At 31.1% G+C, this 15,913-nt stretch overlaps 2 protein-coding genes across 7 annotated transcripts; one reads left to right on the top strand and one right to left on the bottom strand.

The window, feature by feature from the left end:
- The first annotated feature begins 287 nt into the window (after positions 1–287).
- On the top strand, positions 288–12,113 carry LOC100779930 (uncharacterized). 6 transcript variants are annotated; one of them, XM_041007466.1, is made up of 10 exons: positions 288–419; positions 7,788–7,961; positions 9,437–9,603; positions 9,773–9,877; positions 10,096–10,152; positions 10,309–10,389; positions 10,608–10,642; positions 10,845–10,934; positions 11,045–11,204; positions 11,770–12,113. In XM_041007466.1, the coding sequence occupies exons 1-10, from the start codon at positions 359–361 to the stop codon at positions 11,953–11,955; spliced, it is 1,116 nt and encodes a 371-aa protein (XP_040863400.1). In that variant the 5' UTR covers positions 288–358; the 3' UTR covers positions 11,956–12,113. The 6 variants fall into 6 exon arrangements, with proteins under 6 accessions (XP_040863400.1, XP_003540808.3, XP_040863399.1 ...); XM_003540760.5 differs by lacking the exon at positions 288–419 and adding an exon at positions 3,677–3,853 and having other exon boundaries at positions 11,760–12,113; XM_041007465.1 differs by lacking the exon at positions 288–419 and adding an exon at positions 3,701–3,853.
- On the bottom strand, positions 667–1,766 carry LOC121173190 (photosystem I subunit O-like). Its single transcript, XM_041007473.1, has 3 exons — positions 1,572–1,766; positions 1,193–1,268; positions 667–1,072 (listed from the first exon to the last, which is right to left on the bottom strand). Exons 1-3 carry the CDS (start codon positions 1,645–1,647, stop codon positions 682–684), a joined length of 543 nt encoding a protein of 180 aa, XP_040863407.1. The 5' UTR covers positions 1,648–1,766; the 3' UTR covers positions 667–681.
- Positions 12,114–15,913: the final 3,800 nt, after the last annotated feature.

Below are 15,913 nucleotides of genomic sequence, written 5' to 3'. Positions count from 1 at the left end.
TTATAAGAACAAGTGATAGATTTCAAATTAAAATACATCACTTTTTGGTGAAACCCATTTGATGAAATTCATTGAAGATCTTTTAAGATTTCTTCCATTTTTTCTTTAATGATAAATCTCATTTTGAGATCTTAAATAATTTGTTGCAAGTCTTACATAAATCTCACTTTTAAATATTTTATTTAATTATTTATTAAATTAAATATACTTAATTATATTTTCTTTTTTTTTTCCCAACTCTAACGTTCACACTTCCTTCTTTTTCTTCCCAACCATTCCTCCTCCCCTCCACCTTCTTTTTCCTTCTCCTTCCTCCCTCTCCCTCCCCTCTCACTTCACGTTGCCTCCCCATCCGTTCATGGCCTCCCCCCTCCCCCTCCGCGGCACTTCACCGCGATCGTTTGTGACCACCTCAAGAAGTAAGTTTATTTTTTTCTTCCTCTTCTCTTATTTTCTTCTTCAACGACCTTCTTTCCTTCCGGTTGATCTCTGGTTTTCTGTTCTCAATTTGTATATCAGTTTTGTTGAACGTAACTTTCATCTCAACGAGATAAAAAAGACTTTCTTTGCTGTTTTTAACGTTGGAAAGTGTGATTATCCGTATAACAAACTCTAAACAGCAATCCAAACACACACTAGCTAGGTTTTCTCTTTGGGCAAGGTCCAACTCATCCAAGTCGCTCATTTCAATTTCATTTTTCTTTTCATGCCTCTCATCATCATCTTCTTCCTCTTTCTCTTAATATTAATATTAATATGATTATTGTTGTTGCTATGAAGTAAAGAACCATTGAATAATAATAATAATAATAATAATAATAATAATAATAATAATAATAATAATAATAAAAAGAATGAAAGAAAAAAAACTACAAAGGGTGAAGTGACTAACCAAAAGGATGAAGTAAGGGCAGGAGGGGTGGGGAAGTGAGCTAGCTCAGCTCCAATGCTCTCAAAGAAGAGGCCAGTCAGACTTTTACCGTTGATAGCCGGTACGCTTGAGGGTGCTAGCCAACCAATCAATCCAAACCCAATGACACTGTAATCTGCCCGCAGCCAATTCCTCTCGAAGCTTCAACCATCATATATATATATATACACACACACATGTCATGTCATCATTCATGCATTCATTTTTTTTTCTTTTTTAATTTCAAAATCAGACAAATTATTAATCTTGTACTAAAATTACCATGTAACCCTCCCATTTCCCATTGCCACAGCTTTCCTCAAGGGATTCCTAGCACTCACTGGCGATTTCACAAACCCTGCAAACAAATTGCAAAACATGCCACACAGCATGCTCATCTTGAATTCTTGATCCTACCCTATAGTTTCACGTTATCCAAAATCACATTGAATTTGGGTAAATATTCTCATATTTGGGTTCTCATTGAATCAATTCTGCTTTTAAAATTGATTTTGAATTGCAATAATTTAAATAACTTTTGTATTAAATCTAAAATTTTATATTTAAAACATTTAAATATAAATTACCTGACTTCAAAATTAATTTTGTAAACACCCATTCTTTACACATTGCATGGCATGTGTATCAATCAATATCATACCTGAGGTGAGACGAGATGAGGTGGATGACAGTGATGCACCACCGAGTCCTGCGACGGTCGCGAAGGTGGTTGTCATTTTCGCTATGCCTAAGAGTTTCTGAATCAGTAGTGGCTATGGTAGTTTTTGGGTTCCTATTCTTGATATTATTTTTGTTGTTTTCTACCAAATGGACTCCATTGAGTTAGATTGGGTTTGGATTGCGTTTGCATGGATGCAAGCGTTATGCAATAACGTTGTGCCACATAGGAGCCTATAAGATAAAGTGGGGTCTACATTAATCCCTTGATAATCCATGGAGCCAAAAACATCAATGAGGTATGGCAACTCGTAGTTCACACTTAAAACTTAAATAATATGATTGATAGCATTTAATTAGATTCAATCTTCATGGTGTTTTAATTATAGTAGATTAGAGAGAGTATTTGATAAATAACTTTTCTTACTTTTTTTATAGATCACATGTTAGTATCTTTCGTTATAGATGATAAAGTTTTTCCTTTAAATATTTAATTCTACACTTAAACACTTAAAGCTTAAATTTTAAACATTTGATGAACTGAAATGATCTCACCATAGTTGATTCACTTGTTTTTATGGGTTTTCTTAAATGTTTTTAGTTCTTAAAATATAAATTTTTCTTTTTAGTCTTACATTTATGAAAATGCCTTATATATAAATATAAATATAGTACGTATTTATTTGTAAACTAGAATATAATTTTGGTTCCTCATCAATTGTTAATTTTGGTTTTATAAGTTCAAAGTATATTTGTTATATTAAGTTGATCTTTCCGTCAATTTATAAGACTAATTTGATCTATTTAATGGCATCTAACCATGGTAAAAAAAATTGATGAAAGAATCATTTTAGTTTAAAGTAACATTTTGAGATATTAAAATGAATTTTTGTTAAACTTAAGAGATGAAATTAATTTTAAAAAAATAGATAAAAGACTAAATTTATATTTTAACCTAATTTCTATAAAGGAGTACCAAAAATAAATAATTTTATATCAAAGACAAACTGCATTTTTTTACAAAGAGTACATCTTACACACATAAATGAAGAATTAAAATAAGATGTTTTATTTTTTAAGGAAAAAAAAAACATTGTCCTATTTACATGGACTAAAAATATTTAGTGATATATTTTTTTCTTCATTAAATTGTAACTTTAGTTTCTAACTTTTATTGGTGATTTTTTATTCTTCTATTATTTCTTTAGTGATTTCAATTCTGATATTTTAAAAATTTTGTAATTGTGATCCAATTGTTAATTTTATATATATATATATATATATATATATATATATATATATATATATATATATATATATATATAATTTTAGTCTAATTAAATTCTAAATCTGAATATATCTTTTTAAAATACCCTAAAAATATTTTAATTAATTAAAATATAAAAATACAATAAAATGAATGAATGAAAAATAAAAAATGATACTAGCTCCATTCTTATTTATTAGAACAAAGGTAGTAATAATAAAGTTGTAAATGAATTTGATTTACGAATAATATTTTTAGCAATAATCTCAAGTGACGTTTGTCTTACGGATGATTATTTTAGTTATGGGAATATAAAATAATAATGTTATTCTCAAGCATTATTAAGAAATATGTTTGATTAACTATTAAAATTAGTTGAAAATATTTTTAATATTCCTAAGAATAATTAAAACATGTGTTTTGTTGAGTTATTTTTTCTTTAAAATATATATTATAATTCCTAAAATAATATAATCTATTTTTAGAGAAATCTGACCCATCTGATGTAGATTAACTCATAGGTTTTTTATCCTAAACGATTTTCATATACACTAGACAAAAAAAATTATTAATAAAATAATTATAAGAACAAGTGATAGATTTCAAATTAAAATACATCACTTTTTGGTGAAACCCATTTGATGAAATTCATTGAAGATCTTTTAAGATTTCTTCCATTTTTTCTTTAATGATAAATCTCATTTTGAGATCTTAAATAATTTGTTGCAAGTCTTACATAAATCTCACTTTTAAATATTTTATTTAATTATTTATTAAATTAAATATACTTAATTATATTTTCTTTTTTTTTCCCAACTCTAACGTTCACACTTCCTTCTTTTTCTTCCCAACCATTCCTCCTCCCCTCCACCTTCTTTTTCCTTCTCCTTCCTCCCTCTCCCTCCCCTCTCACTTCACGTTGCCTCCCCATCCGTTCATGGCCTCCCCCTCCCCCCTCCGCGGCACTTCACCGCGATCGTTTGTGACCACCTCAAGAAGTAAGTTTATTTTTTTCTTCCTCTTCTCTTATTTTCTTCTTCAACGACCTTCTTTCCTTCCGGTTGATCTCTGGTTTTCTGTTCTCAATATTTTTTTTGTTTTTTTTTTTCAAGTATGACAAAAATCTTCAGGATTCTTATATAATAATTCATTTTCTACTATAGAGATCTCTGGTTCTCCTTTAACGGAATATCACACAAGGCCAAATCTTAAATTTAAGATTCTTACTCAGACACTAAAGTTGCTGTAAGAAGACAATTAGTCTCTATGCAAACTAATATAAAGTATAGTATAATACATATCTTATTTGTTATCAAAATTAAATTTTTATTATTGAGTTTAAAAAAAATGACACATATAATAAATTATGTCTACTAGTAGTTGGTAAAGGGTGAAGAGAGAAACAAGGAAAGAGAGATCTCAAATTTAAATCTCTTGAATTGACATTTCTAACAACACTACCAAATTAAGGTTCGCCTATAAAAAAAATGTCTATCATGCATTTGCAAGATGAGAAAACCATTTTCTAAATAAATATATTAGTTTCCACCTCTTCGGCAAAGACAAGATTTCACCTAGTGTAAATTAACGCCCTGTTACAGTAACCTAATAGCTTAATTTTAGCGCTGTGGCTCTAGTGACGCATGTTGCATGTGATAAAATTCCAGTCTTGCAGTTAAACTACAATAGTTCCATATGAGCATATGTTGGCAAGGTCTAAACTGAACCAATTATGTGTTGCCCTGACAATACATGGGATTAAAAAAATCACGATGTGTCAAAAATTGAATTGCAGGCAAAGATTAAATAGCATTTTTCTGTTATTACTGTGGTTAGATTGTATCAATGGTTATTGGTTTAGATACGGTTAATGGTCCTTTACAAATTTACTTATCAATCTATCAACAACTGAATTTATTAAGGAGGGCATTGTTGAAACAATGATTTATGGGTCACTGTCAACTAACCCAATTCCTCGAAACAACTTGCACAGAAGAAAAGTCTTGACTCCTTTTGTTCTAAGCCTGGTCGTTTCCTAGTAACATCCGAAATAGCTAATGCAGTCTCCAATGACAGTGACAAGTTACTACTAGGCAATTAATACATTTTGTCATACCTTCAATAAGAAATCTATAAATCCCAATTGTGTGTGGCTTTGCCAAGTAAGTCAATGAAAATTGAAAGAGAACCATACCGAGGCCTCATGGGGTTTTTCCTTATAATCAACATCACTAACAGCAAATTTAGTACACGATATTACTAGTTGAAGTAAATGAAATGCATGAACTCACCCTCTAGGAAAACTTTGGTATCAATTATTGTGTATCAGAAGGAGATAAATACAATAAAGATTTACACCAATAAATTATGAGCAGTCATATAAATAAATTACACTTTAACCCACAATCTTAAAACTCAAATTTATAGGGTTTTTTCTCACTTATATTTCACCTTATATGAAACTTCATTTCATACTTCTACTCTTATAATAATCAATGAATAAAATTCAAGTTGAGACAATACCATGAGACGCTCTTGTCATGAAACATTGGAGCTCTATCTCCATCAACATGATAATATTTGTAGGATGTGAAAGTAAAGTATGAAGAAAGGGGATTTTTTTAAAAAATTTAGGTGAGATTTGATGTTTTCGTTGACAAGTTTTAAGTAGAAAAAAGGTTTAAAATAATTTAAATAGTTCAATTTGTGAAGGTCTTAAATAAAAAGTAGAAGACAATTGATGACATGGTTAAATTTGTTTAATTTTTAAAATAGAATAACTTAATTGACTTGAAAAAATTAAAAACTATAATGATAAATAATTTAAATTATAAAAATCAAATTACAATTAAGCCTTTAAAATGAAAAAAAGAAATATAGTATACAATGCACACACATGAAAAAAGATTTTTCTTAAGAAGTTCTCTTAAAAAGTTTTAAAAAATAATTGTTTTAAAACAAGTTAAATTAAACACATGAAATTTGTAAACTAATATATTAAAAATAGATATTAATTAAAGGCATAAAATTAATAATGTTAACTATAAGTTAATTATTTAAGTAGGAAAATTATCATGATTCAACTTACAAAAAATTAACATTTTTAAAGAATAACATACTAACATATTGCATAAAATTTCAAGAAAAAAAATAGTCTAATAGTGCAAATTACCAAACCAAAATGTCACAATTGAAAATAATCAAATTTCACCTCACATGGGTATCACTACCAATCCTTCATTCCTACAATTAGAAGACTAAAAATAGGGACCAAAGTCCAATATGCATAAAATTTAAAATAAAAAATCATAGTAATGATTAAATTTTGGTACACTTTTGTTATAATACGCGATAAATAGTCAAACTTATTTTCAATAAACTATAATTTTGTAATAAATTGATCCTTAAAAGATAAAAATATAAATTCAACCTTGAATATATAAAAAGTGTGACAAATTATTCCTATCGTTAAATTTGTGAGTCCATTTTGACATTAAGTTGTAATATTTAAAGACCAATTTGATAATAAGTTATAAATTTTTATAACCAATTTGACATTAAGTTGTAAAGTTTAGAGGTCAATTTGTTATTAAACTGCAGGACTTATTTATCACACTTTTTGCATATTTAAATACTAACTTTGAATTTTTCATCTTTTATGGATCAATTTATTAACACATTACACTTTCAAGGATGAATTTGACTATTTATCCTCTAATATTTTTTTTTAGCTAAATACTTATTTTCGTCATTGAATCTGTTAGACGTTGATAATTAGATTCCTGAAGGATAAAAAATTTTAAATTTTGTCCCCAAACATGAAAAAAATGTGACAAATACGATTGTTGTCACATGTCAAAAAGTTAGACTTTTTTATTTGGTCTTTGAACTTAATATTTTGTTGTCATTTTAGTCCTTGGACCTAATTGCTTAATGACATTTTGATCCTTGAACTTGATTATTTTGATTCCTGAACCTAGTTTTTAAATTTTTAATTAAGTGTCACCTTACATATTGTTAACATAATGATAATAAATAAGATTTGTTTATAGTAATATTGATAATAATTATTTATGGTGATGAAAATTGAATAAAAATAAAAAATATTATATTTTATATTTGAAATCACTATTAATTTATTTATTATATTTTATTAAGTTAAAATTCTATCAAATAATATTATAACAGTGACAAACAATAATATATTTCGACATGACTAATATAATGTGTAAATTATATTTTACATTCAATTTTGTAAGTCATATATATTAGACACTTCAACATGATAAATGAAAACTATCTTTTCTATTGAAAATATAATGAGTGAATTATATTTCATGTTTAATTTTATAGATCATATATTTTTAATTTATAATGAATCATGTCTTCTAATAGTCAGTTATTGAATAACAATACAAAAATTACATAAGGATATATAAGAAAATAATTCTAACATTTTTATTTGTTATGTCCTTTTATACTTTATCGTTATAATATCTATCTTAATAATTTCATGCAACAAAAAATTTAATTGAAGACAATAATCTGTTGAATTTATAGATCAAAGTATTAGTAAGTAATTAAATTTACTAAATAAAATATCACCAAGTTGTTAAATACAAAAATTAAATAAAAATTAAAAATTAATTTTTGATACATGACAATCACATAGATAAGATATAATAAATATGTGATAATCCATCAACACTATCATCATCAAACATGTTGCCACATCGGTTTGTGTTTACTGAGGAAAAATTAATGGTAAGGTTAATTTGTCCTACTTTTTTGTAAATTTAAAGAAAAAAATTTAATTTTCTACATTTGAAGACCTAATTGTCAGCGTCACGAATTCAAGACGAAAATGAATATTTAGTTTTTTTTTTTTTCAAAGGTGGTACTGAAATGTGGGTAAGGTAGCTCCATTTTTAGTGCAGGGCTTTCATTACATCGATGCCATGGATACCCTCTCAAGGATTAGATTCCTCCCCACTTGTTACAGCCTTCAGTTACCAAAAATCTCTGCATTATCTCGTTTCCCAAATGCTTTTTCCAAAACCACTCACCAGGTTTCAGTGCTAAGAGTAAGAGCTTCTCGTCCTTCAGGTTTGCCACTCACTCTGTTTCTTGGGTCCCAACTGAACTTGTTTCATTAGTTTTTTTTAATCCCTTTAGTGAGAAAGTTAGCATTTTTGGAGAGGGGAAGGGGTTTGGGGAAATGGGTAATAGACAATTGAAATTGCTGTGTCAAGCTCAGAATGGGGACTATGCACAGGCATAATTATCATGGTTGTAAGTTCTTATTATATGCACATAGTTTGTCTGAAGTCTGAAGAATGTTTCTCTATGCTGGAGAAACACCATCTTCTGTTTGAATTGGAGATACTTTGTATTACAGTTTGTTAAATCAGACCACGCATTGGAAAAAATAATTTAAGACACTCTAAAATTTTGCAATTTGGAAAATTTGGACTTTCTTTAAAAAGTAATTCTGGCTGGCTAGCTCCACATTATTGTTTCAACCGAATATTTTGTCTGAAAAACTTTGAAAATATAATATTGTGCTTGGATTATTTTTAAAAATCCATTTTTTTTTTGCAAGATTAACATGATAACAAGGTTTAAGGTTGACTAAAATCATTATCTCTTTTATGTGCATGTATCTTTTTGGAGTTTGGATTGCAAGAGAATAGGGTTGGACCGTTTGAAAGAAGAGGAGTTTGAAGTGTTAGTTTTCTTGGATGAGTAGTTTGTTGATATATTCAATTTGAGGGTACATGAAAACAACTGTTGTCAAAAACAGGTTTCTGTTATTTGTCGGGAGATTTAATGGCTTCCCTTTCTTATTGTTTCTTATTGTTATTCATTTTTAGTTCTCTTTATTTGTTATTCCTACTATAATTCTGTTAACATATTTTTTGTTATATAGTATATTACTAGATTTATAATAGACTTGCAAAATTTCACCCCAGCTCTTCTCAGTTAAAAGCTAGTGTGGTTTGACATTCTTATCACAATTTTGTTCATTATTCTAGAGCTTTCTTCCTTTGATGTACTGTTCGAAATAAAAACCATTATTCATGTGCTGTAACCTAGTAGCTTATGTTTTTTGGGAGAACTGGCTATTGACAGGGTATTAGAGTCTCTTTGGCGAAGTAAGCAAGAGTTCAGTCCTAGTCATCTGTTGAATTTCAGCACAAGTTAGCTAAGCATAAGCAAGAGTTCAATCCTATCCTGAAGCCAAAAATAGCACTGTTACATGAGCAGGTGTAAATAAAAATTGAATTTGAGCAAAAGGTAGCCAAGTACTCACATTGTGTACTCTTCTGGCTGAAAAAAGGCTCTTTCATGGGTGAAGTGTTCAAAAAATATTCATCAGTTGTAGCTTAATTATTCATTGACAAATACCTCACCCTTGTAACTTCTACTTTTATTGAATTACTAGTTCTGCCACCGTTAGCTCTATCATTTTAGCCCCAACTTAAGTAATACTTAATCCTTGGCACAGTATCTTTTTTCTTGTCATTGTCACTCAGTCCTTGTTTCTGCTGAAAGCTAATTGGTTGAAACTCATTTTTTAGTGAGTAATGCAGACGAGGATGTCTTGCAAATATTTTTTAAGGAGAGAGAATTAAATGGGGATTTTATATCAAGAGCTTCCGATTTACTATGGAGAAGAGATTTCAGAAGTTCTGGTGATTATGATATTAGCGAGCTCACCAACAACACTTCTCAACAAACTGAGCAGGTGCAGCAGACTCATTGTATCTAATTTCAAACCATTCTGGTCCAATTTTATAAATTCTATCAAGTGTCAGTTTTGGCAATTTGTTACCTTGTGCTGATCATTGCAAATTTTGTATATTGATTCATTGGTCTAGTAATTTAGCTTCATGTGCTTTTTCTAATATTTGTAGATCATAGAGACTGACAATGATGCTGGTTTTTTGAAACTTACAAGAACCCAAGAGTGGTTAACAGGTGACAATTCTCCACCAATAAACACGAAGGTGACTGCTAAGGTATGCTTTAGAGTAGTTTTCATTTTACATCCCAACTTTCAGTTTCTTATGTATGTTATTATCTTGTCAGGGAAATTGGATATGAAATATGAAATTCATGTGTTGCAATGCATAGTTTATTTTTGTCAAATGTTTTTCAAATTCACCTTCTCGCTGTGGTAATAAATAATAACTTGGGCATCCAATAATGTTGGAAACTTAACTTCATATATCAACAGGCGTTGCAGGACAGCAGCGCAAGACGCAAGAAACTGAACATGCTCAAATATGAATCTGTACAATACCTCACTTGACCTCGTTATTGTTCTTTGTTAGCTCACATTTAGTGACATCAATGATTTCTTACATCAAGGCATGTAGGTTTTGATCAATTACAGTTGTTCAGAGGTTGTGTAAGCTGCTTATTCTGTCACTTTTATTCTTAATTGTAGCTCAAGAGGGAATTACTGCTTCTATCTGTGGGTATTGGATTGGCTTGTAGTGGATATTGCTTGGTTATTTTGTCCGTACAGGTAAACTTTACATTTGCATGCTCTGTCTCAAAAAATAAAAATAAAAAGTCTTATCCATTTGCTATTATAATTCAGAACCAGATCATTTTTGTGCTTCTTACCACTCAATTATGTTCTCTTTCTTCATGATCAGTCTAACTTTAGATGGATGCCAATGTCTTACCATAATGATTTAACTTCAAATTTCGCTGATGTGTGGCTGTTTCCTAAATGTGTAGGTTGCTATAAGTTATGCGATTGGAGTCCTTTTCAGGTTTGTTATTGGATTTTATTATATGTGGATACTGTCTTACCGAAGTATTCATTGATGAGCTTAAGGGCCACTAGTGTGACTGTTAGAGCCTTAGTTGATATTGTTCATCATTGTTTCTTTGTGGGTTAGAGAAAAGAAAAGATGTAGCTGTTCTTACGATTGCTTATTATTATACTTAACTGGTATATCATTTTCAATGCAGTTGCTTGTACCTTCAACTCTTGTATCAACATGCAGACAACCTATCCAGTGAAGATGTTCCTCAAATATTCAAGAAAAAGAAGTCAAAGAAGTACAAATGAAAACTTGTGCTTTGAATTTGATCTAATTGTGCTAGTTAGCATTCTCTGTAGTTGACATTTTCTTATCCCTTGTTTTGGTCAAACAATATTTCTTAACCAGAATTGGTATAAGAAGTGAAGACCTTGAAGATTTCTTGGAGAGGACAATCAAGGGTAGCGGTATATCACTTTCATCTCCTAGGCTAGTTATTCCAGCAACAATATATGGACTTTGGATTCTGTTTCATCAGTATTTTACCAATGACATTTTTGATTTCCAGGTAATCCTTGGCAGCATGTATATCAAAAAAAGTTATCTTAAGTCGCTAAGATTTCCTGTTTGGATAAATTTCTCCACTTATAGAAGAAGAAAATAAGAAGATAAAATAAATTAAGCATCTCCTTTGAGTTAAAATCAACTCATCCACCTAACTTCTATAAAAGCAGTCTCATTTAACTGCTCTAAAAGTTAAAGTGCATAATAGGGCAGTTTGTTTAAACTTATTTGCTAAAATAAGTGCTTATTTTAATAAAATAAACAGCTTTTTATTTTTTTAGTGTATTTGTCTAAATTGTTTATGCTTAAAAAAATAATTTTGACTTATTTTAAGAAGCAAATCCTTTCTGTTTCTTAAAAAAACGCTTATATAAAAAACACTTATTTTAAAGTTTAAACAAACTCACTTTCAGCTTATAGGAGAAAATCAATTCATTTTATTTTCATATTTTCTTCTCCTATATGTACGTATGGAGAAGTTTATCCAATGATGGCCTTACTATTCAACATTGGTCAAACACATTGGTCATTTATTTATATTGTCTCTTGTTCACCCTAGCTTGTGCCAGCCATGTTCGGAATGTTTGTCTACAAGGCTGCTGTTCTGGTGCAAGCTTATAGAGATAATGAACGCTTACGGCTTGTATTTCCAGAAAATGAAGAGGGATCAAGCTATTGAAAAATATTTATTTTGCTACGCTCAGCACTCAGCAGAGTACACTACTCACTATATCCCCGAACATTGGAAATGCTGAGCTGCATCCTTAACTGAGCACTGATTACAAGTTACAGTCCTTCACTACATTCATCTTCTTGTTGAATTTTGCCCACTTTTATTATGTACCCATAAAAATTGACATTGATGTTGAAAGAATGGAAGACAATTTGAAATGGTAAAATGTGGTTGTTAGTATTCCCCGTGTAGTCCCAATCTATAATCTTGTATTGGTTATGAGATGTAAATATACACTGATATCTAGTTGTTTTGCTTGCGTGTCATTATGCATGGTCGAACCATGCATGGGTGTTAGCAATCAGGTTAATTATGTAAAATTATACACATCTAAACATGTAAATCAATTTAAATGTCATATTGAAATCAAATAGTGGAAGCAAAAGTGTATCTCCAGTCATTGCAGATCGAACCCGAAGACAACTTTGTTTTTCCAGACCCTTATTCACTCTAAAATAGATGATGTATTTTTTCTGAATAGAGAAGTAGACTTGATGATACAAAACTGAGAACACCACATTCTATTTATGAAGTTTGTCCATCACAGAGCTCAACCAATTCGTTATCAGAAAGTGGGCTTAAGGACATAGACGTGAGTTTGTTATTGAACGTTGCAGAGATAAGAGTTGAACGTGGAAGGAAAATGGATCAGATTCAAAAAATAAATTCCCGAAAAATTGCAACGGAAAAAAACAAAAAAAAATAGTTAAAACAGAACCTGGGCCATCCAAAAATTCCATCATTCTTCCACTTGGTCCATTTAACTCAACATCAACCGTAACAAGAAACATAATATATGAGTCATAGCAATATGTCCTCTGATAATGAGTACTATCTTTCATGTATCACAATATATCAAGTCTCTCAACACTAGCTCTCAACTTAATGAATAAATCATATGTTTATTCTAGATCTAAATCGAATGATTTTTCTCGAAATAAATAAATATGTGCACAAAACCATATGAGAAAATATCTAAGAGTTTCATTGAAAATAACAAATATACGTACAATGAAATTACATCATGGAACCAAGTTCCATTCGTACTACATGATCCTTAAAATTCTTTGGTGACATGCCTTTAATTAAAGGATCAGCAATCATCAACTCAGTGTTGATGTGTTCAATGACCACTTTCTTCTTTTTAACACGTTCTCTAATGGCTAAGTACTTGATGTCAAAGTGTTTACTTCGACTTCCACTTTTGTTATTTTTAGCCATAAACACCGCAGTAGAGTTGTCACAGTACAACTTTAATGGCCTGGAAATAGAGTCCACAACTCTAAGGCCAGACATGAAACTTTTCAACCATACACCATGCGAGGTAGCCTCAAAACAAGAAAGGAACTCAGCCTCCATAGTGGAAGTAGCAGTTAAGATTTGCTTGGCACTTCTCCAAGATACAGCTCCACCGGCTAACATAAAAATATAACCAGACGTTGATCTTCGTGAATCAATGCAACCAGCAAAGTCTGAGTCGGAGTAGCCAATCACTTCCAGACAATCAGTTCGTCTATACATGAGCATGTAATCCTTTGTCCCTTGAAGATATCTCATCACTTTCTTTGCAGCTTTCCAATGGTCAATACCTGAATTACTTTGATATCTTTCCAAAACTCCAATAGCATATGCAATGTCAGGTCTGGTGCAAATCTGAGCATAAATAAGGCTTCCAACAGCTAAAGCATATGGAGTATTCTTCATGTGTTCCCGCTCAAAATTATTTTTCGGGCACTGACTCAAAGCGAGTTTGTCACCCTTCACAATGGGAGCTATACTTGGTGAACAATCTTTCATGTTAAATCTCTAAAACTTTGTTAATATAAGTCTTTTGAGACAAACCCAAAATGCCTCAAGATCTTTCCCTATGGATCTTAATGCCAATGACATAAGATGTCTTTCCCATATCCTTCATATCAAAGTTCTTTGAGAGAAATTGTTTTACCTCATATAACAAACCCTTATCATTAGTTACAAGCAAAATGTCATCCACGTATAACACAAGAAAGCAAATCTTACTTCCACTAACCTTTTGGTATATACATTGATCCATGATGTTCTCTTCAAAGCCAAATGAAGTGATAACATCATGAAACTTCAGATACCATTGGCGGGAGGCTTGCTTCAAGCCATAGATTGATTTATTAAGCTTGCAAACTAAGTGCTCACCTTTAGTAGAGGAGAATCCTTCAGGTTGTTTCATGTAAACCTCTTCCTCCAGATGACCATTAAGGAATGTCGTTTTCACATCCATTTGATGTAACTCAAAGTCAAAATGAGCTATTAATGCCATAATTACTCGGAAAGAATCTTTCTTAGATACAGGAGAAAAAGTCTTTGTGTAATCAATTCCTTCTCTTTGAGTGAACCCTTTGGCAACAAGTCTTGCCTTATGTCTCTCAATGTTGTCTTGTGAGTCTTTCTTGGTTTTAAAAACCCATCTAAATCTAATGGCTTTTACACCACTAGGCAACAGTACGAGATCCCAGACTTGGTTAAACGCCATAGAATCCATCTCATCTTTCATGGCATTGTGCCACAGGTTTGATTCTTTAGAACTCATGGCCTGTGAAAACGTTTCAGGATCATTTGCAGCTCCAATGTTGTAGTCTGATTCTTGTAAATACACTACATAATCACTAGAAATTGCTGACCTTTTGACTCTAGTAGATCTTCTTAATGTTACCTCATCACTTTCTTGAGGAACTTGTTGCCCAACCAGTTGTTCAATAAGTTGTTCAACATTATCTTGATATTCCTCATCAATAACTTGATTTGTATGATTGTTTCCAATAATTTGTGGATTTTCAATCATTGGTTGTCTAACACTTGTTTGTACTTGAGGGGTGTGAATGACAATCAATTTGTCACTTGAGCTAGAGGGTTGAGCTTCATAATGATCCTTTTCAACAACAATGTCCTGAAATTAATCACTCCCACTAATCAAGTCATTCTTAAGAAATTTTGCGTTTCTTGATTCCACAATCCTAGTGTTATGTGATGGACAATAGAATCTATACCCTTTTGACTTTTCAGCATATCCAATGAAATACCCACTAATAGTCCTTGGGTCTAGTTTCTTTTCTTGTAGGTTATAAACTCTCACTTCAGATGGGCATCCCCAAACGCGTATATGTCGCAAACTCGGTTTCCAACCTTTGAATAACTCGAAAGGTGTCTTTAAGACAACCTTGGTTGGAACTCGGTTTAATATATACATAGCCGTCTTTAATGTTTCAATCCACAAGAATTGAGGAAGTTTTCTATTACTTCTCATACTTCTTAGCATGTCCATTAAAGTTCGATTTCTTCTTTCTGCCACACCATTCTGATCCGAAGAACCAGACATAGTGTACTGGGCAACAATCCCATGTTCTTGAAGAAACTTCGCAAACAGACTAGGTGCTTGTCCATTCTCCGTGTATCTACCATAGTACTCTCTACCTCGATCATATCTCACGATCTTAATTTGCTTTCCACATTGTTTCTCGATTTCAGCCTTAAAATTTTTAAAGGCATCCAAAGCTTCATCCTTAGTACGAAGTAAGTAGAGATACATATATCATTAATAATTGTCTATAAAGGTGATAAAGTATTTTGGACTACTTGCACCCATATCTGGACAACAAATATATGTATGTATGATTTCTAATAGGTTTAAGCTCCTTTTTGTACCCTTTTTAGACTTGTTAGTTTGCTTACCCTTAATGCAATTCATGCAAGTCTCGAAATCAACAAAATCCAATGTACTAAGTACTCATTCATTTACCAATCTCTTAATTCTCTCAATAGAGATGTGTCCTAATCTACGGTGCCACAACATAGAGGATTCCTCATTCACAACACATCGTTTAACCCCGACGGTAATATGCATAGAATTATAAGCAACATCATTTTGCAATTCAATATAGTAAAGACCATCGAGTAATGCACCAGAACCAATAATTCTAGATTTATTAATTAAAGTAAAACCAGAATCC

The sequence above is a fragment of the Glycine max genome, chromosome 12 (genome assembly GCF_000004515.6).
Source record: "Glycine max cultivar Williams 82 chromosome 12, Glycine_max_v4.0, whole genome shotgun sequence".
Lineage (NCBI taxonomy): Eukaryota > Viridiplantae > Streptophyta > Magnoliopsida > Fabales > Fabaceae > Glycine > Glycine max.
Note: the sequence above shows the minus strand (reverse complement) of the source record. Positions and strands in the feature narration are given on the sequence as shown.

Coding starts and splice junctions, on each gene's coding strand:
- LOC121173190 (XM_041007473.1), bottom strand. CDS start 1,647: ATGACAACCACCTTCGCGACCGTCGCAGGACTCGGTGGTGCATCACTG. Junction 1,269..1,571: donor CTCATCTCGTCTCACCTCAG/GTATGATATTGA, acceptor ATTTGTTTGCAG/GGTTTGTGAAATCGCCAGTG. Junction 1,073..1,192: donor GGAAATGGGAGGGTTACATG/GTAATTTTAGTA, acceptor TGATGGTTGAAG/CTTCGAGAGGAATTGGCTGC.
- LOC100779930 (XM_041007466.1), top strand. CDS start 359: ATGGCCTCCCCCCTCCCCCTCCGCGGCACTTCACCGCGATCGTTTGTG. Junction 420..7,787: donor GTTTGTGACCACCTCAAGAA/GTAAGTTTATTT, acceptor CTCCATTTTTAG/TGCAGGGCTTTCATTACATC. Junction 10,935..11,044: donor AAGAAAAAGAAGTCAAAGAA/GTACAAATGAAA, acceptor TTTCTTAACCAG/AATTGGTATAAGAAGTGAAG.